Here is a 22,996-nt window from a genome sequence, read left to right on the forward strand (position 1 = left end):
CTGGTATAGTAACTGCGATGTTTTACGATGTTGATAGGAGCGATTGTGCACACCAAAACATCTACCTGTTCTCTGAGAACAGCCACTGCACAAATCACGACCCATTTAGATGAGTCAGGTCAGTCCCATTGCAGCATTGGTCACTCATTGACGTCATCGCCAGGGAGGGGCCTGGCCGCGCATGCGCGTGCGAGGTCTCGGGGGGGGGGGGGGAGGGAAGATCTCAACCGCCATTTGGTTTCGAGGAGAGAGAATCGGAGGGAAAGAAGGCGGCTCAGTGCTCTGCTCCTGGCTGGTGGTCGAGGCCGAAATAACACGACAGACGCGCTTTACTGGTGAAGAAAGGACGAAGCAACATTTTTAAAAAGAAAGAAAGAAAGGAGGGGACCATGGATAAGAACGAGCTGGTGCAGAAAGCCAAGCTGTCGGAGCAGGCGGAGCGGTACGAAGACATGGCGGCTGCCATGAAGGCGGTAACTGAGTGGGGCGAGGAGCTGTCAAACGAGGAGCGCAACCTGCTCTCGGTCGCCTACAAGAACGTGGTGGGGGCCCGCCGCTCGGCGTGGAGGGTCATCTCCAGCATCGAGCAGAAAACCAGCGAGGGCGGCGGCAGCGAGAAGAAGTTGCACATGGTGAAGGAGTATCGGGAGAAGGTGGAGGCTGAGCTCAGGGAGATCTGCAATGATGTTCTGGTGAGGAAAAAAAAAAGGGGGCTGGTTTACTGGCTGATAAAATTAATGCAGTCTCCAATCACTTCCGCTGCCTCTGCATCATTTTTGTTTAAAACAAAAATGAGCTGTATCTTCCCTGTGACTGACATGCCCCAAGATATCGGAGACTCGGGTGGTATAATACCAAGTTGCCGCATTAAAACGGTTCCTCGCCATCATCTCTGGGTATCAGACACGAGTAACCTGTAGAAAATGGAGGAGGATATCCTCTCCTCTGCAATGAGCTGCGGGTAACGGGCGGAGTGGGCGGTTATAGAAGCCAACGTATACCAAGTAAAATAAACTCGCCCAGCAGCTTATGCAGTTGGGCTCGGTTTTAAAAAGAAATACATTTTCACATTAAGAAACTTATGAATTGTCATTGCTTGGATGCAGTAATTTCATTTATCTGAAATGAAATGTCATTTCAGTTGTTTTGGTTCCAAGCATCGGAGTTCCTTTCTATTGAAAAAAAACCATTTACATAAAATTGTCGCCTCTACATAATAAAAAACGGGAATTTTGCAACCTGCGTTTTAGAGTTGAATTTAGAGTTTTAGATTTTTTTTTTACTAAATATCTTTTTTTTTAGGTGGAAAGGAGCACTTTTGTGGAAATGGTGCAGCTAACCTGGTCTGTTGGTTTAGGAACGATATGCAAATGAACATTTCCGTACAAATTCGGTCTGTCATAGGTGACCTGTACAGAGGTCAATAACAGGTGCTGTGCAAAAGTAGGCTTGAAGGTGAATTGTTAATTCATTAAATATCAATATTTTGGGGAATAGTCGTCACTTATCAATGCCTTAATCAGATAAGAAATTTGACAGATATTTTGATTTGAAACATTAACCGTTTCTTTCCCTCAGATGCTGCCTGATCTGTTGAGGATTCCAAGCACCTTTCCATTCTTGTATTCAATTTTCAGCTATCATATTTTTGTTTTTGGTGGAAATCCTGTATTGTTATAAACAAATAGTATTTAACTAGACCAAGTGGACTCGTTGGGCCCAAACCTCTCCTGCATTGGTGCAGCACCCTCGCCGCCTCCACTCTCTCTCTCCCTCCCCCCCCCAGGCCCAGGCTGTTTCCCCCGGCACCAGGCCTGGCTCTCCCGCCGCTTCAAGCCGGCAAACCCGCCCCCAAGAGACAGGTGGCCGAGACCTACTCCCACCTGAGATCAACGGGCTCCAACTGCGCAGGCGCGGACGTGTTTGTTCTACGCGTGCGCGGATGCGGCGGTCATCTTTCGTAAGTACCAGATCAACGGGGCTCCAACTGCGCATGCGCGGTTTTTAAAACTAAAATGTGAACAGCGCTAAAAATATAACACCAATTTCAATGAAACTTATTTTATAGGACGACGGTGAGTAAGGTGGGCTTAAAATTGTTGCGCTATCGTGTACTGTTTTAGCTGTAGTTCAGGAACAAACAAACAAACGAGAGTTTTAGTATATAGATGCAAGAAATCTTTAAGTATTGGGAAGTCTGAATTCCTTGTCTTCAGTTAACTGTACGTCTCATTTCGTAGCCCCCAACTCCATCACTTTCTGTTTGAATTGAATTGGATTGTTCACTTTCTTAGTGTTATATTTGACCCTGAACTGATTCTGAGTCATATATCAAATCCAACCCTAATCAATCTTGATTCATCAACACTTTCTTCCAATGAAAGGTGTAGCCATTGGCATTGACCCTATCCATGCCGGTCTTTTCATTGGCTATGCTGACCACTTTGTTCCATGTTTATCCAGGCACCAATCCCCAACTCATGTCGACTGCATTACGGTCACCACCTATACCCTGCAGAACCTGGTCAATTTCATCAGCTTTACCCCCAACGTTGTTTTCGCCTAGGGCAGGGGAATCAAGAATTAGATGGCAATGATTTAAAATTTAAAAGGAACTTGAGGAACAACGTTCATACAGAGGGCGGTATATGGAGCAAGGTGCCAAAGGAAGTAGTTAGGACGTAAAATAACATTTAAAAGACTGTTGGATAGGTATAGAGATGGAAAAGGTTTAGAGGGACATGGGGCAAACATGGACAAATGGGACCAGCTTAGATGAGGCATCTTGGGTGACATGGACGTTGGGCCAAAGGGCCTGTTTCTGTGCTGTGTGACCATGACTCTAACTTTCCTGCCCTCAAATGCACTTGGACCATCACTGACATCTTCCTATTTCAGGACGCAGACCCACCCATTCATTCCCACAGCTACCGTCACACTACTGCATGTATTCACCCTGCCACATTCTTGCAGTTTCTCCCGTCTCTGCCTCATTTGCTCTCAGTGAGGCCATCAGACATGTCCCTTTTCTTCAGCGAGGTTTAATCTTCCCCACTGTAGTTGTGGATGGAGCCCTCACTTATGTGTCCTCTGTTCCTACAAGTCTGCTCCCAATTCCTGTCGACAGAACAGGGATAGAGTTCAAGAGTCAAGAGTGTTTTATTTTATTGTCGTATGTCCCAGATAAAACAATGAAATTCTTACAATCCACGAGCCTCTGCATCAACACCTCATGCCCAGATGTTTCAGTCAACTTCATTGTGATCCCATCAACAGTCACATTTTTCCACCCCCAGAGAGAGAGAGAGAGAGAGAGAGAGAGAGAGAGTGCTTTCTGTGAAGACCACTCTCTCCATGACTCATTGGTTCGCCCATCCTTCCCAACTCACCTCTTCCCCTCCCTAGATGCTTTCCCTTGCAACTACAGGAGATGCAACATATGTCCCTATATCATCTCCCTTACCTCCATTCCGTGTCTGAAAAAAGGCTCTGATCCGAAATGTCACCTATCCATTTTCTCCAGAGATGCTGCCTGACCCGCTGAGTTCCTGCAGTATTTTGTGCCTTTCTTTGGCATAGACTAGCATCTTCAGTTCCTCTTATCCCAATAATCCTTACAGGTAAATCAGGTTTTCATGTACCTCCAACCTCATCTATTGCATTCGGTATTCTCATTATGGCCTCCTCTACATCGGTGAGACTAATCGTAAAGTTGGCGAACCCTTTGCCAAACACTTGCATTCTGTCCACCAGGGCAAGCTGGTGCTCATGGTTACTAGCCATTTTTATCCCTCTTCGCATTCAAATACTGACCAGTCTGTCCACTGCCAGAGTGGAAGAACAGCACCTCGCATTCCACCTGGGTAGCCTGCAATCCAACAGCAGGAACATTCAATTCACTAATTTCAGGTACACTCTCCTCTCCTCCTCATCCACCCAGCTTCTTTCCTCCTCCCCCCCCATGGTATATTATTCCTTTCGCTTCCCTGATCGTGTCACCCAGTTCTTTTCCCCTTCTTCGCCACTTCCATCTGCCCGTCACTCATCTTTCCCTACTCCGGATTCCTCATTTTACCTCCCCTCCCCCCATCAACTGGATCCACCCGACACTGTTGCTCTTCCACACCTCTTTCTACCAATTATCTTTCCTCTGCTTGTATCGATCTGAGGAAGGACCCCAACCTGAAATGTTGCCAGTCCATTTTCTTCCAGCGATGTTGCCTGACCTTCTCCAGCAGTTTTTCTTGCCCGACCTTTTATGCCTTTATATTACCCCCTTTCCTTCCTCAGTTCATTCGCTGATGAAACTGTAATCCATGCTTTTAGTATCCCTAAACATGTTTATACTAATTCTTCCATGACTGGTCCACCGTTTCCCTATTCTTTATAAACATGTCATCCAAAGTGCAGATGTTTGTGCCCTAATTTCAATCATAAGACTTCCGCTCTAGGACATCTAAGTTGTCATCTTCAGCAAACGTCAGTCCCACCTGCTGTTATGGATGGATCCTCACCCATGTCTATATTTTGCATTTCTCCTGTTGCTCCCTCCCCAGACGGAACAAGGATAGAGTACCCCTTTTACCCCACTAGTCTACGGGTCCAACACATCAATCTCAAACAATTCCGCCACCTTCACTGGGGTTCCACCACCAGTCAGATCTTCCCCATCCTAACCCTTTTCTACAGAGACCACACCCTCTGTAGCTCCTTGGTTCACATCCCTTCACACCCAAACTGCCCCCTCCCCAACTTCTTTACCCTGTAACTGCAGGAGATGCAACACCTGCCCTTATACCTCCTTACTCACCTCTATCCATGGACCTCAGCAAGCATTCCAAGTGAGACAGGGGTTCACATACACCACTTTAAACCCCATCTACTGCATTCAGTGCTCCCGATGTGGCCTCCTTTACATTGGAGAGACCAAGTGTGGACCAGGCAAACATTGCTTTAACCACCAAGGCCTGCTACATCTCTCCCAATTGCTAACCATTTTAACTCCTATTCCCACTCTAGCCTTCTGCCCTGGACCGCCTCCATTACCAGACCACACACAAATTGGAGGAATTGCACCTCATTTTCCACACATAGTTTACAACCCAATGGTATGAGCTTTGAATTTTCCAATTTTATGTAATTCCCCCACTATCCCACCCCTCTACCCATCCTCTTCCACCTATATCCCTCTGGGTTTAGATCTTACCCCTCTTCTTTCCTTATCTGACAACCTTATGTCTCCTTTTCACCTTTAACATTTGTCACTTACACCACCCATCTGCTAATCAAACCCTCACTCCCCTCCTCCATCTGTATCTGTATTACTTGCCAGGTTTTGTACCACCCCCACCTCTTCCAGGTTTCTCCCCCAACCACAGTCAGTCTGGAAAAAGTCCCGACCTGAGGCTGCTTGGCTTTCTGAGTTACTGCAACACTGTGTAATGCTCTTGCAATTATTCCTGTTTACCCAACATTCATGTATGTGCTGATCTCCTTTAGCTGCTGATCAAACATAGCGCCAATTTATTACCTTTAAATTTCTTTTTCAAATCTCCCCATGGCTTTGCCCTCTCATGTTTATAATTCATTCCAGGCTTACAAACCTCTAAGGTGTGTGTAACTATTATTGAATTGAACTACCAATGACAGTAAGATTTGAAATTCCCTTGTAAACTATTAAAACTTTATATCTATACTCCTAATTAACAAAGATTCTTCATTAACCTTTTAGTTCTTGTCAACTGATATCTTCAAATGGTGTGATGTCAAATTTTGTTTGATTTAATCTTCCCGCAGTGTCTGGAAATGGCCCTTCAGCCCATTGCGTCTATGCCAACCACCATACCTATCTAGACAAATTCTTCTTGCCTGCATTAATTCCATATCCCTCTAGGCCTTGCTTTTCTTACCTTAACCATCTCCTCTGCCCGTAGTTTGGATTGCAATTACTCTGTTTTAAAATGTACCCTTTGTATCCCCTTTTCACTTTAAACTTGTGCCTATAGTTTTAGACACCCCTATCATGGGAAATGAAGTCTGGCTATCTGGGTAAGAGAAGACATTAAGTGCTGGAGTAGCCCAGCAAGTCATGCAGCATCTCAGGAGAAAGTGGATAGATAATGTTTTGGGTCGGACCCTTCTTTGGACTGGCTATCTACCCTGTAGATAATTTTATAATTCATAATTTTATATATATCTATTGTGTCACCTCTCAGCATACTTTGCTCTGGGGAAAACAGACCCGTCTGTACAATCTCTCCTTTTTGTACAAGCCCTTCGATCCAGACGCATCTTTGTGAATTTTTTTGCACCCTTTTTAGATTCATCGCATCTTTCCGAAAGTGTGATGACCAGAACGGCACACAATATTCCAACTGCAGTCAATCCAACATTTTATACAACTCTATCATGCGCTTCACTGCTTTACTCAGTGCGTCAATGGATGAAGGCATGCATCCTATGAACCTTCATCGCACTCTAACCATGTGCCGCTTTTAAGGAATTATGCATTATGTATTATCCCAAGGTCTCTCAATTCAACGATAGTCCCTAGGGCCCTACCATTCACTGTGTATTTCCTATCATCTGACACGGTTTAACTTCCCAAATTTTATACTTTAGTATTGTTTTGCTACAATGGAAATGTTTGTGTGAAGTAGCTGTGCACACTCAACAAGTTATTGTATACTAGACCGTGGACCCGTTGGGCCCAAACCTCTCCTGCATTGGTGCAGCACTCTCTCCTCTCCCCCTCCCTCCCCTAGGAGATAGATTTAAACTTTAAAATGTGAATAACTAAAAATATAACACCGATTTCAATGAAGCTTCTTCCATTTAGCACCAAAGGGACAACGGTGAGTAAAGTGGGCTTGTGGCGGTACCCGAGGATTAGGCCACTTCCTGGATCATCCCTCTCGGCACGGGTTGGACAGGGCTGGGGAAGGAACTAGTGCTACGGGGTTTGCCTGAAGGGGCTGGAGAGATAACTCGTGCTTTAGACGGAAGAGAGTGTGGGTTCTGTTGCTGGATTAAATTACTGTTAATACCTACCTGGCGTCTTGCCTGATTCCTACGGTGTCCAGATCCACTACACTGGTGACCCTCGACATTTCCTCGCAAATCGCGATGGACCCGAACATTCCTAGACACGCACTATCCGGCCCTGCTGGTCAGCCGCCTCTGGACCCTGCCGGACCCCACCCCGTGGACCCTGCTGACCGCGCCGCTCTCCATGCTGTGGCTTTGAAGCTGCCTCCCCTCTGGATCGACGACCTGATTTCTGGTTTGACCAGGCCGAGGCGCAGTTTGCACTGCGGGGAGTGACAGCCGACGCAACCAAGTACTTTTACGTTATCGGCGCCATCGACCAGGCCACTGCGCGACGCGTCAGACCTTTCCTCCGCGCCCCCCCGGCGGGTAATAAGTATGAGGGCCTCAAGGCCTTTCTCCTAAGGAAGTTCAGCCTCAGCGAGGCCGAGCGGGCGACCCAGATCCTATGGATGACTGGCCTGGGTGACCGCCGCCCGTCGGTAATGCTGGGTGATATGCTGGCCCTAATGGGCGACCACAAGCCCTGTTTTTTATTTAAACACGCTTACCTGCAGCAGCTGCCGTCGGATCTCCGTCAGCTGGCACTCGACGCGCTGGACGTTCCTCCTCCGACGATCCGCAGGTCGGTGCCTCGATCGACCGCGTTTCCACCGCTCCTCGACGTCCTTCGTGGCGGGACCCGGCTGCAACGGCACACCCGGCCGGCAGCGCGTCTTTCCCGCGCAGCCTGCCGTCAGTTCCTCCGCACGCCACCAGAGGCCAGCAGAGGGGGCTGGTGCTACTTTCACCGCCGCATTCAGCCCGTCAATGCCGGCAGCCCTGCTTGTTCCCGGGAAACGCAGGGGCCAGCCATCAGTGATTGCTTCGGCGGCCGGCCAGATTCATCGCGTTTTTGCGAGGGATCGCCGCACCGGGGGTCGTTTCCTTGTTGACACCGGGACTGAGGTGAGCGTTCTTCCCCCTTCAAGTGATGACATCCGCTATGGTAAACGAGTCCCCCTCCTCGCCTTGGCAAACGGGACACCAATCCGCTCGCACGCTTTCCCTCAACTTCGGAGAGGGCCGCTTCTCCTGGCCATTTGTCATTACGGATGTGTCCCAGCCGTTGCTGGGTGCGGACTTTCTACAAGCACATTCCCTGCTCGTGGACATCGAGCGGCAGCGTTTGGTGCACACCGTCACTTTGCAGCCTGTTTCCCTCCGCGTGGGCGAACCGGTCGTGCTGCCTGATGGGCCACTGTCGTCCGTGGACGCTACGTTCTCGCGCATTCAGGCCGAGTTCCCCGAAATCCTCGACCCCCAGTTCCACTCCTCCGCCCCGAAGCATGGGGTGGAGCATCATATTCCCACCACTGGCACGCCCGGGCACGGCGTCTTCCACCGGACAAGCTCCTTGGGAGGAGTTCCGCCTTATGGAGTTGCTGGGTATTGTGCGCCGCTCAGACAGCCCGTGGGCGTCCCCGCTCCATATAGTCCCCAAGGCAGACGGTGGCTAGCGCCCTTGTGGAGACTACCGTCGGCTTAACGATGCTACCATCGCTGACCGGTACCCGGTCCCCCACATTCAGGACTTTAACGCGCACCTGGCTGGGGCCACGGTGTTTTCCAAGGTCGATCTGGTGCGTGGGTACAATCAAATTCCCGTTCACATAGAAGAAGTCTATGCGGGGCTTGGGTCGGCCCGCCGCGGACCTTTCATCGTCTGGCGCGGCCTGGAACGCGGCAACGACACCAGCCTGACCGCGGGAGAAGACGGCAGGGGACACCAGCCTGAAGGTCGACGATTCGGATGTGGCGGTTGGGGCGATGCTAGAACAGCAGGTCGATGGGTGTTGGAAGCCTCTCGCTTTCTTCAGCAGGCACCTCAGCAGTGCACAGCTGAACTACAGTGCCTTTGACCGCAAGCTCCTCGCCCTTTACCTCGTAGTCCGCCACTTCCGCTATTTCCTCGAGGGGTGAACCTTTGCGTTCGCCAAGGTGTCCGACCTGTGGTCAGCTCACCAACAGCGGCAGTTAACTTTCGTCTCGGAGTACACTACCTCCATCCGTTTCATCGGGGCAAAGACAAGAGTGGCCGACGCCTTGTCTCGACCCGCGGTCCACGCCGTCCTGCAAGTGGCTGATGGCATCGACTACTCAGCGCTGGCCGCTGACGGACAACGAGATGCCGTTTCGGGCCTGCGGTTGGAGGACGGTCTCTGTGGCACGGGGGGGGCGCAACGCTGCTGTGCGATGTATCCACCTGGCAGCCACGCCCCATTGTTCCCGTTGCCTGGCTGGCCCACCCTTCCATTCGGGCGACGACGGCCATCGTGGCTTCCCATTTCGTGTGGCACGGGTTATGTAAACAGGTTGGGCATTGGGCGCGCACCTGCATCCCGTGCCAAACTGCCAAAGTACATCGGCATGTGTGAGCGCCGCTTCAGGAGTTTATCATCCCTCGCCAGCGGTTCAACCACATCCACGTGGACATCGTGGGGCCGCTGCCACCTTCTCGGGGTTTCACCCACCTCCTGACCATGGTCGACCGTTTCGCGGTGGCTGGAAGCAGTTCCACTGCCAGAGACCTCTGCCGCTACTTGTGCCCTTGCCTTGGCGGCACACTGGATTGCCAGGTTTGGGGTGCCGCTCGACATTACGTCCGACCGGGGGCCGCAATTCACCTCCGAACTGTGGTCGGCCATGGCTCACCTACTTGGAGCTAACCTGCGCCGCACCACAGCGTACCATCCGCAGGCGAACGGCCTGGTGGAGCGCTTCCACCGCCAGCTCAAGGCTGCCCGGCTCGTTGACCCGGACTGGGTCGATGCGTTGCCGTGGGTTTTACTGGGCATTCTCACTGCGCCCAAAGAGGACCGCCTCGACTGAATTGGTGTACGGGGCCCCGCTGACAGTGAGTTTATTCCATTAGCCCAGGGTCAGGCGGAACAACCATCGGCCGCCTGCAACGCCTTCGGGAGACGGTGGCCAAGCTTGCACCGGTGCCGACGTCTCGCCACGGTTCGGTTCGGCTGCACGTCCCTTCCGCTCTGCAGGACTGCCCGTAAGTTTTCCTGCGCCAGGATGCACAACGGACGCCCCTTCTGCGTCCGTATGAAGGAACATTCAGGGTGCTCGAGCGTGGCTCTGCCACCTTCGTTTTGGACATGGGGGGGTCGTTCTGAGACGGTCTCTATTGCGCGGCTGAAGCCGGCGCACTTGGACATTAGCCAGCCGGTCCTACGGCGCGGCCTCGCCCTCGAGGTTGTTCTGCGCCCTGGCCCTTACCCCCAGCGTCCCCTCAGCTTTCTTCGCCTGGAAGTGTGGTTCCGGTTCCTGCGACCGCCGTGGTGTGCACACGGGCTGGTCGTCTCATACGTCCCTCTGTCCGTTCGTGCCTCCGGTTCTTGGGGGGGGGGGGGGGGGGTCCTGTGGCGGTACCTGGGGATTAGGCCACTCCCTGGATCATCCCCCTCGGCACAGGTTGGACAGGGCTGGGGAAGGAACTATTGCTACGGGGTTTGCCTGAAGGGGCTGGAGAGATAACTCGTGCTTGAGACTGAAGAGAGTGTGGATATATAAGAAAATAACTGCAGATGCTGGTACAAATCGATTTATTCACAAAATGCTGGAGTAACTCAGCAGGTCTCGACCCGAAACGTTACCCATTCCTTCTCTCCCGAGATGCTGCCTGACCTGCTGAGTTACTCCAGCATTTTGTGAATAAATCGAAGAGAGTGTGGATGTTCTGTTGCTGGATTAAATTACTGTTAATACCTACCTGGTGTCTTGCCTGATTCCTACTGTGTCCAGATCCACTACATGTTTAAAATTGTTGCGCTATTGTGTACCGTTTTGGCTGTAGTTCAGGCACAAACAAACGAGAGTTTTAGTATATAGATTATGTACAAATCTTTAGTTAAGCTGATTAGAATTTTTATCCTTTTAATATATTAAATAGCCCAGACAGATTATATTACAGTATAAGATTTTCATGTTGTGGCGGCCCCTGGGGATTAGGCCACTCCCTGGGTCGAACCCCACAGCACTGGATGGACACGTCTGGGATGGCTACGGGGTTTCCCTGGAGGGGTTTGGTGGCATTCCTTTGTCTGTCTTGTAGTGTGTGGATGCAGTAATCTTTATTAAACGACTTTCTCGGTACTTGCCTGGCGTCTAGCCTTATTTCGCGTCCGGACATCAGCACCGCTACAATGGTGACCCCGATGTTCCATTATTTGTTATGATGGATCAAAACGCAGACCAGGTCCAGCTCAGCACGATCAGACATAAGCTGCAACTCGCTTCTACCTCGTGGTCGGCGCCCTCGATCGGGATACCGCTGGCCGCATCAGGCCTTACCTTCACGATCCTCCGGCGGCCAATAAATACCGAGGTCTGAAAGAACTCCTGCTCCGTATGTTCAGCCTCAGTGAATTCGAACGGGCGGCGAAAATCTTCCGTGTGGATGGCCTCGGGGATCGGGGGCCTTCGGCACTGTTGAGCTCTCGCTCCTAGACGACCACCCGCCCTGCTTTCGGTTCCGGTATGCCTTTCTCCAACAGCTGCTGGATGATATCCGCCTGCAGCTCGCCGGCGATTCCTTTGCGGACCCGCAGGCCCTGGGTGAGCGCGCCGACATACTTGGCCCGTCAGCGGGGCATGGCCTCCACGCGGCCGTTGCGGGTTCACCCGCTGCCGTGCCACTCCAGCCTGGCCCACAGCCTGCACCGGGCGCCACCAGCCCTGCTCGTTCCCGGGTAATGCCGAGGCTGGCCGCCAGTGGTCACTGCGGCGGCCGGCCAGATTCATCGCCACTTCGCCTTGTTGATACCGGAGCAAGTTGAGCGTCCTGCCCCCTTCACCGGCGGACATTCGTTCCGGGAATCGGGAGCCCGTTGTCACAGCGGCGAACGGCAGTCCCATTCGGACTTATGGTGTTCGCATGGTCCTGCTCATCTTCGGGGCCTGTCATTTCTCCTGGCCATTCACCGTCGCCGATGTCTCCCAACCGTTGTTGGGCACCGATTTCCTCCGGGCTCACTCCCTTCTGGTGGACGTCGGGCGGCAGCGCCTGGTCCAGTCCGCCACGATGGAGCCGATCGCGCTGCGTCTGGGCGACCCGACTGCGCCGCCTGCTGGCCCGCTGTTGTCCTTGGACGCCTGCAACGCACAGGTACTGGCTGGGTTTCCTGACATCCTGACCCCTCCCCCCCGTTCCGCTCGTCGAGCCCCAAGCACAGCGTGGTGCACCACATTCCAACTACCAGCCCGCCCGTGAACGCCGGCTGCCGCCTGATAAGCTCCCCCTTACCCGGGAGGAGTTCCGCACTATGGAGTCCTTGGGGATTGTCCGTCCCTCCGACATTGTATTCTTATGAAAGGAAACTAACATTATGCCACTTAAATATATTCAAAGAGTGAAAATCTGAAGATGCTGGAGAATCTGCTTAAAATATTCAACAGGTCAGACAAGACGTGTCGAAAGAGAGAGGTGTTAATAATTCAGATGGATTTTTTAAAGTAAAACGTAAAAATTATCTCTGCTCCTCGCTTTCCAGGTGCCGCCTTATTTCCAATATTTTTGGTTTCTACCTCACTACATTGAACTCTGCACAGATTTGCTCTGTATTAAAATATGAATTTAATTATTTGGACATATTTTGCATTGAAAATTCAAATTTATTTTGTTTTTCTGTAACTTGGAGATAACAGTACTCAGCAAAATATATCACAAATGTCGCCCTATCCGTCTTGTTACATAGAATTAATGCATAATGAAGAAAAATATAATAAATAATTTATCTGTTGCTGCCCTGGCACTTTTTATTTGGACCTCTTCTCATAGAGTCATAGAGTGATACAGTGTGGAAACAGACCCTTTGGCCCAACTTGCCCACACCAGCCAACATGTCCCAGCTACACTAGTCCCACCTCCCTGTATTTGGTCCATATCCCTTCAAACCTGTTCTATCCATGAAACTGTCTGTTTCTTAATTGTTGGGATAGTCCCTGCTTCAACTACCTCCTCTGGCAGCTTGTTCCATACACCCACCTCCCTGTGTGTAAAAGTTACCCCTCAGATTCCTATTAAATCTTTTCTCCTTCACCTTAAACATGTCCTCTAGTCCTTGATTCACCTATTCTGGACTCTGTGCATCTACCTGATCTATTTCTCTCATGATCTTATACACTATAAGTTCGCCCCTAATCCTCCGCTCCAGGGAATAGATCCCATCCTACTACCCCCCCCCCCCCCCCCCCCATAGCTCAGACTCTCTAGTCCTTGCAGCATTCTCATAGATCTTCTCTGTAGCCTTCGAAGGTATTTATTCACAAAATGCTGGAGTAACTCAGCAGGTCAGGCAGCATCTCGGGAGAGAAGGAATGGGTGACGTTTCGGGTCGAGACCCTTCTTCAGTCTGATGTTGTCTAACTAGTGACACTTCCTGCTATTTGGTTATTTTTAGTTTCAGTGGCATTATTTTGTATATAATCAGTGAAGTGTAATTTTTATAGTGAGCATGGCAATCGTGGTTAGTTTTGATTTTCCTACTCTCATCTGCTAACACTCAGGAACATATAGGCACACGTCTTAGACTTTTAATTGATCCAGTGCTAATAGTGTACAACTCCACAAGCTAATGCATCAGAGAGTAAGCATCAGATCTGATAACGTCCTAATCTACATGAGTCATTACTACTCTAGAAAGTGCATTCATCTAATAAATAATTGACAAAAATTTATTGAGGACTTTCAATTTTGGAGTGTTCTCGGTCTATTTCATTGTGTTTCATCACTCAGTTGTAACCTTTTAGTTTAATTAATATTAAGGCAAATGCAACAGATATTCACAAAGGAAGGTTAACAAATAAATACCGAAATAAAAGATCAGTTCACTACGTCATGATACTGATATAATCTTCATATGGACAATGGTATAACAACTCGTTTCTTCAGTGTTGTCTTTGGTTCCCAGAGGGTACCAAAGTCAAGACTACCTATGGTGATACTTTAAATATTCTTAAAATATCGCTGTGGAATCTTTTGAATACATCAGTTTTTGTGTTTTTGTTGTAGAATTCTTTGAAGATTGCACAGTTGAAAAGGAAAATGCTGATAATTTTAATAACTTTAAATAACCGTCTGCAGTGCCAATATTACTCTCTCCTTTGCCAAGACTAGATGCTTTATTTGACAGCGCCCGAATAGAAGATTAAATAATTTTCTTAGCCTATTTGTAGCAGCCAGTGACGCTATGCAGATCCATTTTGATTTTGAAAATGTGCTGAGTTAGCTTGAAGTGCTGCCGCAATAATGTTATGTCATTGTCATAGTCATGCAGCACACAAAAAATGACCTTTTGGCCTTCCAAGTCTATGCTGAGCATCAAAGACGTGGCCATTTTTGTCCTCTGAATGTAAAGCTGTTACCATTGACTGACTGTTTCTTACCTGGCTTTTGTATTAGAATGCATAAGACATCGGTTGAATTATTTTTCTGTATTGGTGAAAATTTAGTGGCCAAAGGTACAATTATGGGGTAATGAAGGAGCGAATGAGATCAAATGGTATTTAAAAATTTGAACAAATGGTATGTAATCCATTTATTGTTTTTGATGTTAAAGTACAAATCACAGGTTGAAATGTTTATCTTGTAATTATGATTCACATTCTTAAGCAGCAGTTTAGAAATTACTGAATGCAACCTAAGAAACAATCCAGGTTTAGAAAGCAGGTAAAGCATGTGGAATCCTAGGCTTTATGAAAGGGGACAAATCATTCAAGAGCAAGGAAACCATGAAGAATCTTTGTAAAACACTGGTTCAGCAACTGAAGCAGTGGTCCCGTTCTGGGCAACACGCGTGAGTGGAGATGTAAGGCCCTGGAGGCTGCATAAGATTCCCGTGATGGGGGTCTGATGAGCAAACTGGAGAATGGGTTGTTATTTCTTGTACAGAGAAGATTACAAGACAATCTTGGATTATTTAAAATCATGATATGTCCATACAAATAAAGTAAAACTGTACCCATTGGTGGAAGAATCAAGAAATGGAGGGCATAGAATGAAGGTAATTGGCAAAAGAACCAAAAATAGCATGAAACCTGAAAATAAGCAGGAGCTGGGCATTTGGCCTATCAACCCTGTGTTGATTCTCAATGTAAGCATGGCTAATTTGTCTTAGGCCTCATCTGGATTGAGAACTTCAGAAATTTGCCGCCATTTCAGAAGAAATTTCCATGCACCTTGGTTTTAAATGTTCATCCTCTAATTTTGTAATTGTGTCACCTCTTTCAAGAACAGGGAATGCGTGGTGGAGGATACTTGAAGAATAAAGAGGTTGCCAACTGCATTTTTTTTTGTTTTAATAATTCAAGATTTTAGCAAATCTTAACCCTTTTGTGTTAATTATAGCACATATTAGAAGGATTATCAAGTGAACAGTCAATATATTTAATATAGATATGAATTAATTCAAAAGAATGGAGACTACATTTGAACTAAAACCTCCATTTCTCATAACTGCTTTTTATTTAAACAAAGCTATTACTAGATCATGCCCATAAAAAGTATGACCATGAATGTTTTAAATATTATGTTGTTATAAATTTCTTGCAAAACCAGTTTCATTCTTGAATGTGTTGTGGGAAGAACTGATCTATAAGCTTGAATTGGTTGTGGCACTTGCTCTGCCATTCAGGAAACCTACAATGATTTGGAGGCAAAAGGTGCAATCATATAATAGGATGACACAATGTGGCATTTTAAAATGGTTTATGCTTGGACTTCTTTCCTACTAGAGCATAGCTGAATACCACTAGAAATAGGCAATACTTTGTAATTTTTTACAAGATTATTTTAAATATATTTTCAAAGAGTCCATTACCAGACATGCATCTTAATGAAATCACAGTGACATTTTTTGTTATGCATACCATGGGCTGTCACATAAAGGGTGCCGACAAAGTTACAAACTATCCTGCATCAGGTCCTCGTTTGTGCTCCCCCCTCACCCCCTTTGTTCCTGGCGGCGCATCCTCTGGCTCCCACGTGGCCCGCCCCCAACCGCCGCCCCCAACTCCTCAATGCCAGTTCCACTCCTGACGCCTCCGCTCTGTCGACGTGTTATGTTTCAGTCTTTAGTTGTATAATAAATAATTTAAGTCGTATGATTGAAGATTTTCAAGGTTATTTAAAATTGACTGCCTTTTTTTTTGCCTTTCAGCAGCTGTATGCCTTGATGCCCTTAAAATTAGTGTGTCATTTATTCAGCAAGTGAAACATTTCACGTTTGTATATGCATGTTCCACTTATGTTGGAATTGTGCAATTTTGCAACTTTCCAAACAGAATTAGTAATTAATTGTCTGGGTTCTAAAATTTAATGTCATTTGAACACGTTTATAGTTTTAAAGAGAAAAATAGAAAAATATACAACTTATAAACAACTCAAACAACTTTCTTTCTTGCAGGGATTACTGGATAAATATCTAATACCAAATTCTACCAATTCAGAGAGCAAAGTCTTCTATCTTAAGATGAAAGGAGATTATTACCGATATCTTGCAGAAGTAGCAATAGCAGAAAACAAAAAACGTAAGTTTGCTGCTAGTAAACTTTATCTAAGTAACTACTATTTGTAGTAATTTTGTCAATATATCATGTAGGATGGTCGTTCAACGTGTATGATTATTTTTTTAATATGCTAAGTTGTGGAATTCATTTTGGTGAAAATTAAATGATGTGTGCAAATAGTTTATGGAGTTTTAACATGGATGATTTTCCATAAGAATGTACTGTCTAGTAATTGACTTATATTAAATGGACGATGAATGTGGCAAATTCAAACTAGGATGTGTTGGAATCTCTCTTCAGCAAAGGATTTGAAGTAATAACTTTTTTCAATTACACCTAAAGATGTAGAGGCTCGGAGTTGCTCATTTGAGTATTTTATTCCGTCTTCTTTCAGAAACTGTTGACAACTCCCAGGCATCCTACCAAGCTGCCTTTGATATTAGCAAGACAGACATGCAACCAACACAACCCATCCGATTAGGACTTGCACTGAATTTCTCAGTATTCTACTATGAAATTCTCAATTCTCCGGAGCAAGCTTGTGCATTGGCCAAGACGGTAAAAAGAAAAGACAAGGACTTGTTTTCATAGATTTTCATCAGTGGTTTTATGAAGTTTGAATGCGGTATTTTTGTTAGTATAGATGGGTGTTTGATAAAATGTTACATCAAAGCTAAACTAATTTTGGAGATTTCATTAGTACTTTTCTCTTAACTTAAATTGGTACAAGATATAACTGTGTTTAATAGGAATTGAATTTTTAAAAAGTGTACTATGTAACATAGATTTGTTAAGACTTTTAAGTTAAGATTAGCCATCTGGTTTTTTTAAAATCATGCATGACTGAAGAGCAACATAAGGCAAAAAGAAAATAAACTGAAAAGTAAAATCCTGCAGATGTACAAATGAATTAAATGTAGAAATAAAATGTAACATCTCCAAGTTTGCAGATGAGACAAAGATGGGTGGCAGTGTGAGCTGTGAGGAGGATGCTATGAGGTTACAGGGTGACTTGGATAGGTTGGGTGAGTGTCCAGATGCATGGCAGATGCAGCATAATGTGGATAAATGAGAGGTTATCTACTTTGGTGGCAAGAACAAGAAGGCAGATTATTATCTGAATCGTGTCAGATTAGGAAAAGGGGTGGTGCAACTGGGTGTCCTTGTACATCAGTCACTGAAAGTAGCATGCAGTGAAGAAAGCAAGTGGCATGTTGGCCTTCATAGTGAGGATTTGAGTATAGCAGCAAGGAGATTCTACTGCAGTTGTACAGGGCCCTGGTGAGACCACACCTGGAATATTGTGTGTAGTTTTGGTCTCCTAATTTGAGGAAGGATGTTCTTGCTATTGAGGGAGTGCAGTGTAGTTCACCAGGTTAATTCCTGGGATGGTGGGATTGACATATGATGAAAGAATGGATCGACTATGCTTATATTCACTGGAATTTAGAAAGATGAGAGGGCATCTTATAGAAGCATATAACATTCTTAAGGGATTGGACATACTAGATGCAGGAAAAATGTTCCCGATGTTGGGGGAGTCCAGAACCAGGGGTCACAGTTTCAGAATAAGGGGTAGGCGGGTAGGCCATTGAGGACTGAGATGAGGAAAAACTTTTTCACCCAGAGAGTTGTGAATCTGTGGAATTCTCTGCCACAGAAGGCAGTGGAGGCCAAATCACTGGATATATTCGAGAGAGAGTTAGATATAGCTCTTAGCGCTAACGGAATCAAGGAATTTGGGGAGAAAGCAGGAACGGGGTACTGATTTTGGATGATCAGCCCTGATTATATTGAATGGTGGTGCTGGGTCGAAGGGCCGAATGACCTACTCCTGCACCTATTTTCTATGTCTAAATGCAAATTAAGAACTAATCAGGAACAGAAACTGGCAAAGATTATTGCAGTCATAATTTTTCTGCTATGGGAGCTGTTCGTTCTGAATTAGAAAATTGCACAGTAAGTTAGGTGAAAAAGGAAAAACAGAAAATTTGGCTAATTGCTGTTACTAGGAAATTACCAATGTCCATAATGAGACTGTGACTGAATACCCTGAAATTTTTCAGCTCAGGACATGTCTGATACATTTGATTGGATTGCGTGTAGATGTGATAATGTAGAAGACAATAGACAATATCTGTAGCTATTTGATTGGATGTCCAGAAGATATTCAATAGTTGCTTTCCCAAGGGAATGTTAGTTAAATTCAAAGGTTATCAAATTTTGAAATACGTTTATTGACCTGGTTGGAAAAATTGACTTGAGCTGGAGAAGGTGATAAGGACAATGAGCAGGTTCTTCCTAAATGGCAGCATGTGATTGAAATGGTAAGTCCTTAACATTGGCCAGGTTTGTTTATTAATTATGTGATATGATAGAAAATCCCACATGTCCAGCTGTCCCGATGACAAAGATATTATGAGATATATTAATAGATTAACCAAATGGGTAAACATTGATAATTGTTTTTTTAATGTAGGCAAATGCCTATTAGGAGATTGCAATAAAATTAAGAGCCCATTGTTACCACTTGCATGAAATGTTATCTCCCGTACTTATTTTAAAAGTCTACATTTTCCAGATATCCTTTTGCATTATCAGCTTCATTTTGGATTTTTGGAATTTATGCAGGGGCTAGGCCTGTCATCATTAAGTTCATTAAAATGTGCACAGAAATGCAAGTATATAATATTTTTTTTAAACGGCCCTCTAAAACCAGTTAAACTGTTAATTTACTGCTTGTGCTTTCTGCTGTTAATTTTTGGAGTGATGCCTGTCAGTTTGTTCAAATCATAGTGTTAAAAGGAACAGTGGTCCTGCAGATCTTTGGGGAAGTACTGTAATAACCTCTATTCAATCTGAGTAATGGCTGTTGACTTTTGTCCCTTGTCCTGTAGCAATATTTATATTATGCCTCTTTGTCCTTTTTAAAGTACTTATTTTCTTTGCTTTTTGAAAGTCTTTGCACACAACGTTAACTGCACTACCCTCAACAATGCTCTATTACTTCATCAGAGAGCTTGATAAAGTTTCCCTTTTAACATTCATTTCTCAGCCCAAGTATTAGCCCATTAATTGTATTTGATGTCCTTCCCTCAAGGGTTCCTCATCATTGTTATAAACGAAGTTTATTTTAGACTTTGTAGATACAGCTTGGAAACAGGTCCTTCGGCCCACTGAGTCCTCAACAATTAAATGTAGATTGTTCGCTGTTAACCGATAGAATAGCATTTCACTAAAATGGCTTACTTTTTCATTTAGCAAATGATAATCTCATTTTACATAGATGTTTTTGCAAACATGTATCAACTGATAACAATGCTCAAAGGGTTTTGTATTGTGCTGTTTTCAGGCATTCGATGAAGCCATTGCAGAGCTGGATTCACTGAATGAAGACTCCTACAAGGACAGTACACTCATCATGCAATTACTCAGGGATAACCTGACGGTAAGTGAAATTGTCCAATACAGCAAGATCTTTTCAAAATGAGTGAAGTTTGGGGCATATAGAATTAGTCTTTCGTCTATTAAAGCCTGGCTGATAAGCTCCTATATTACAATTTAATTGTATAATATTAAAAATCCTGAGAGACTAGTTTTGAAAAAAATCTAAGATTTTCTTCTTCTTTTCTTGTAGTTATGGACATCAGATAATGCAGCAGACGATGCTGATGGTGGAGAAGGGGGAGAGAACTAACTGCACCGAGGGACCTGATATCCTCTTTTACATGTCTTCATTTCTTAGTGTTCCACTGACAATTCCAAAAAGGAATTTCTCAATTCACCAATATTGAATAGATGCACATGTGAATGCCACAATTTAGCCTATGAAAACCTTCAGCTTGGAACAAATGCCATTCCTTAGCTTTCTTTTGCTAATTGTTCTGACTTTGTAGTGTGCATTTGGGCACTTGCTACACAAACAGCAGAGATTAAATTTGCTGCGCAGTTGTGAATAAGTTGACATAGGTCCTTTTTGGTTTGCAAAGGATTGCCATGATTGCCAAGAGCAGCTATTTTTAATGAGTGGAAAGTGGAAAATTATTAAAAATCCAAAACAGAATAAAAAGTGTTTGAGCATCATTTTTTATTCATGGCCACTAGCTGTTGCTCATATTTCGGATTTGATTTGTGCTTACTTTGGCATACATCGGGTGATGTATGACTGATGTAAGCACATTCTTACCCAAAGAAATTGTGTTTCCAGTTTTGAGTGTCATGGTTCTGAAAGTGGATCAATATTTATTAAAGTAAAGTTTTTGGAGCAATATGGTAATCTAGCATTTTAAGTTTTGGGTCTGAACTAGCTATCAAGGTTCAAATCCCAGAGCTGTCTGTTGCTCTGAACTCATTGAGTTTTCTGTATTATTCAGATGCCTTGTTGGAATCCCATTATAGTAAATTTTTGTACTGCTTTTCATTCCTACTAAGAGGAAATTGCATGGCAGCTACTAGTCTTGTTTTTGTTGGGTGGGAGGAGTTGTAGTGAAGAATTGGAGTAATGGGAAACATTTTTGTTAAAAACTGTATGTCAAAAGCAAATATCAAATTAATTAGAATTCTAACTCCATCTCTGTCCTGGTAATAGTAATCCTGAATGTATAGGTTAATCAATTTCTATTCCAGTGCTTAAAACCAGCGAAGACCATTTACTTTTTGCGTCCAATTCTACTAAGTCTGTTGCCTGTCTTTTAGATTTGTCCACAAGTAAACATGATCAATTGGGGACTGAGAGGATAGACTAGATAGGAATAATGTAAGAAGACATAGAATTTCAGCTTGGTTAATGAAAGGAAGAAAAAAAATTACTGTTGGTACAGAATACCTGACTGTCAAATTCTGCGGTGTTTTGGTAAAATTGCAAAATGTTGACTAAACTATTTCCTGTAGCTTACAGTAGTTTGGTATATTTCTTATCGGCTCATGCAGTGTTAGATACTCTGTGCCCTTTATTTTAAAGAGTAACTTGTTTTATTATTGATTCAATTCAAGATCTTGAAAGTGCTGTTATTTTCTATTAAATATTTGAGAGATGACAACTGACAAAACAAATTGGCGACATAACTTGAAGGGACCTATGCTGTCAGATTTGACAGTAGTTTTGTCATTGTGGAAATTTGGCAGTATTTAATCCAGCACTGTGCTGTATTTTAATATACAATTATATGTATGTAAAATTTTAATGAAGGATTTACCCTATTTTGTTTTTAAAGTTTGAAGCTGGTAACTGAAAGTAATATGCGATGCAAATAAAACATTCTTCACAAATGAATCCGTTCTTATTTTTCATGATCATATTGGTCCTTGAAATTGTTAAAACTTTCATAATTTACTATTCTACCATTTCCCATCAAGCATCTAGGAACCAATTGGTCCTTCCAAGTGAAGCGCCTATTCAAAGACGTAGGTCAATCGGCTTGGGTTTGTACACTTGGTATAAGTGTAAATTGTTCCCAGTGTGTGCAGGCCTATGTTAATGTGTGAGGATCGCTGATCAGTGCGGACTTGGTGGGCCGAAGGGCCTGTTTCCATGCTGTATCTCTAAGCTAAACTAAATTCGTATTTCCAACGCGGTCTACTGCATTGGGTATTTACAATACGGTCTCCTCTACATTGGAAAAAACAGATGTAGAGTGGGAGATTGTGCGAAGGCTGCATTCAGTCCCTGTAGGCAATTCTGAGCTTCCTGCAAGCCATTTTAACTCCGTCATACTGGCCGATCTGTAGAAAGAAATTTAAATGCCTCTGTTTGAGAAACCCAACCAACGTTGGAGAGAAGTGACGTTTTGGGTCAAGACCCTTCAGACTGGGACGTTGTCTAGTCCCATAACCTTTGCTCTATGCAGTGTTTTCAACTGTTTCTTGAGGGGGAGCATTGAAGATTCATCGGACTGGTTTCAGAACTGGCAGAAATTGGGAGAATGGGTAGGTTAAGGCACTGTTATTTAAAGATTAGAAGAATGAGAAGTCAACTCATCCAAACATACAGATTCTCAGAAGGCTCTAGATATTGCCTGGATGTTGCTGCCTGCTGACACATTAGAACATTGAGAAGCTATCTTTAAAAAAAAATGACTAGAAATAGAGATTTATTTTATCTGGATTATCAGTTAGTCCAGGAGAGTAGACAGAGGTGGAAGTGGAGCAATGATCTTGTCGCAGGAAAGTGTAAGAGAGGACAACTTCAAAGTGGTCATACCTAGGAGAACTTCTTCAAAGTGGATATACCTTTCCGACATGTCGCAGGAAAGGTTAGGCTGGATGGGCCGATTGGGTTTACAGGCGACATAACGTGAGCCTGGCAGCTCTCTCCTCCCGCCCGCGCGACGATGATCACGTGATGACCGTGCGTCACAAGCAAGGAAGATGACGCAACAACCCACCCTTTGAG

General features: G+C 45.1%; 1 protein-coding gene across 1 annotated transcript; it reads left to right on the forward strand.

Annotated features, from left to right (window-relative positions):
* Window positions 1-209: 209 nt before the first annotated feature.
* On the forward strand, window positions 210-21,877 carry LOC144606885 (14-3-3 protein beta/alpha-A-like). Its single transcript, XM_078423347.1, has 5 exons — window positions 210-692; window positions 16,503-16,626; window positions 17,000-17,163; window positions 19,958-20,053; window positions 20,243-21,877. The coding sequence occupies exons 1-5, from the start codon at window positions 390-392 to the stop codon at window positions 20,300-20,302; spliced, it is 747 nt and encodes a 248-aa protein (XP_078279473.1). The 5' UTR covers window positions 210-389; the 3' UTR covers window positions 20,303-21,877.
* The last annotated feature ends 1,119 nt before the right edge of the window (window positions 21,878-22,996 follow it).

The sequence above is a fragment of the Rhinoraja longicauda genome, chromosome 27, assembly GCF_053455715.1.
Source record: "Rhinoraja longicauda isolate Sanriku21f chromosome 27, sRhiLon1.1, whole genome shotgun sequence".
Classification (NCBI taxonomy): Eukaryota; Metazoa; Chordata; class Chondrichthyes; order Rajiformes; family Arhynchobatidae; genus Rhinoraja; species Rhinoraja longicauda.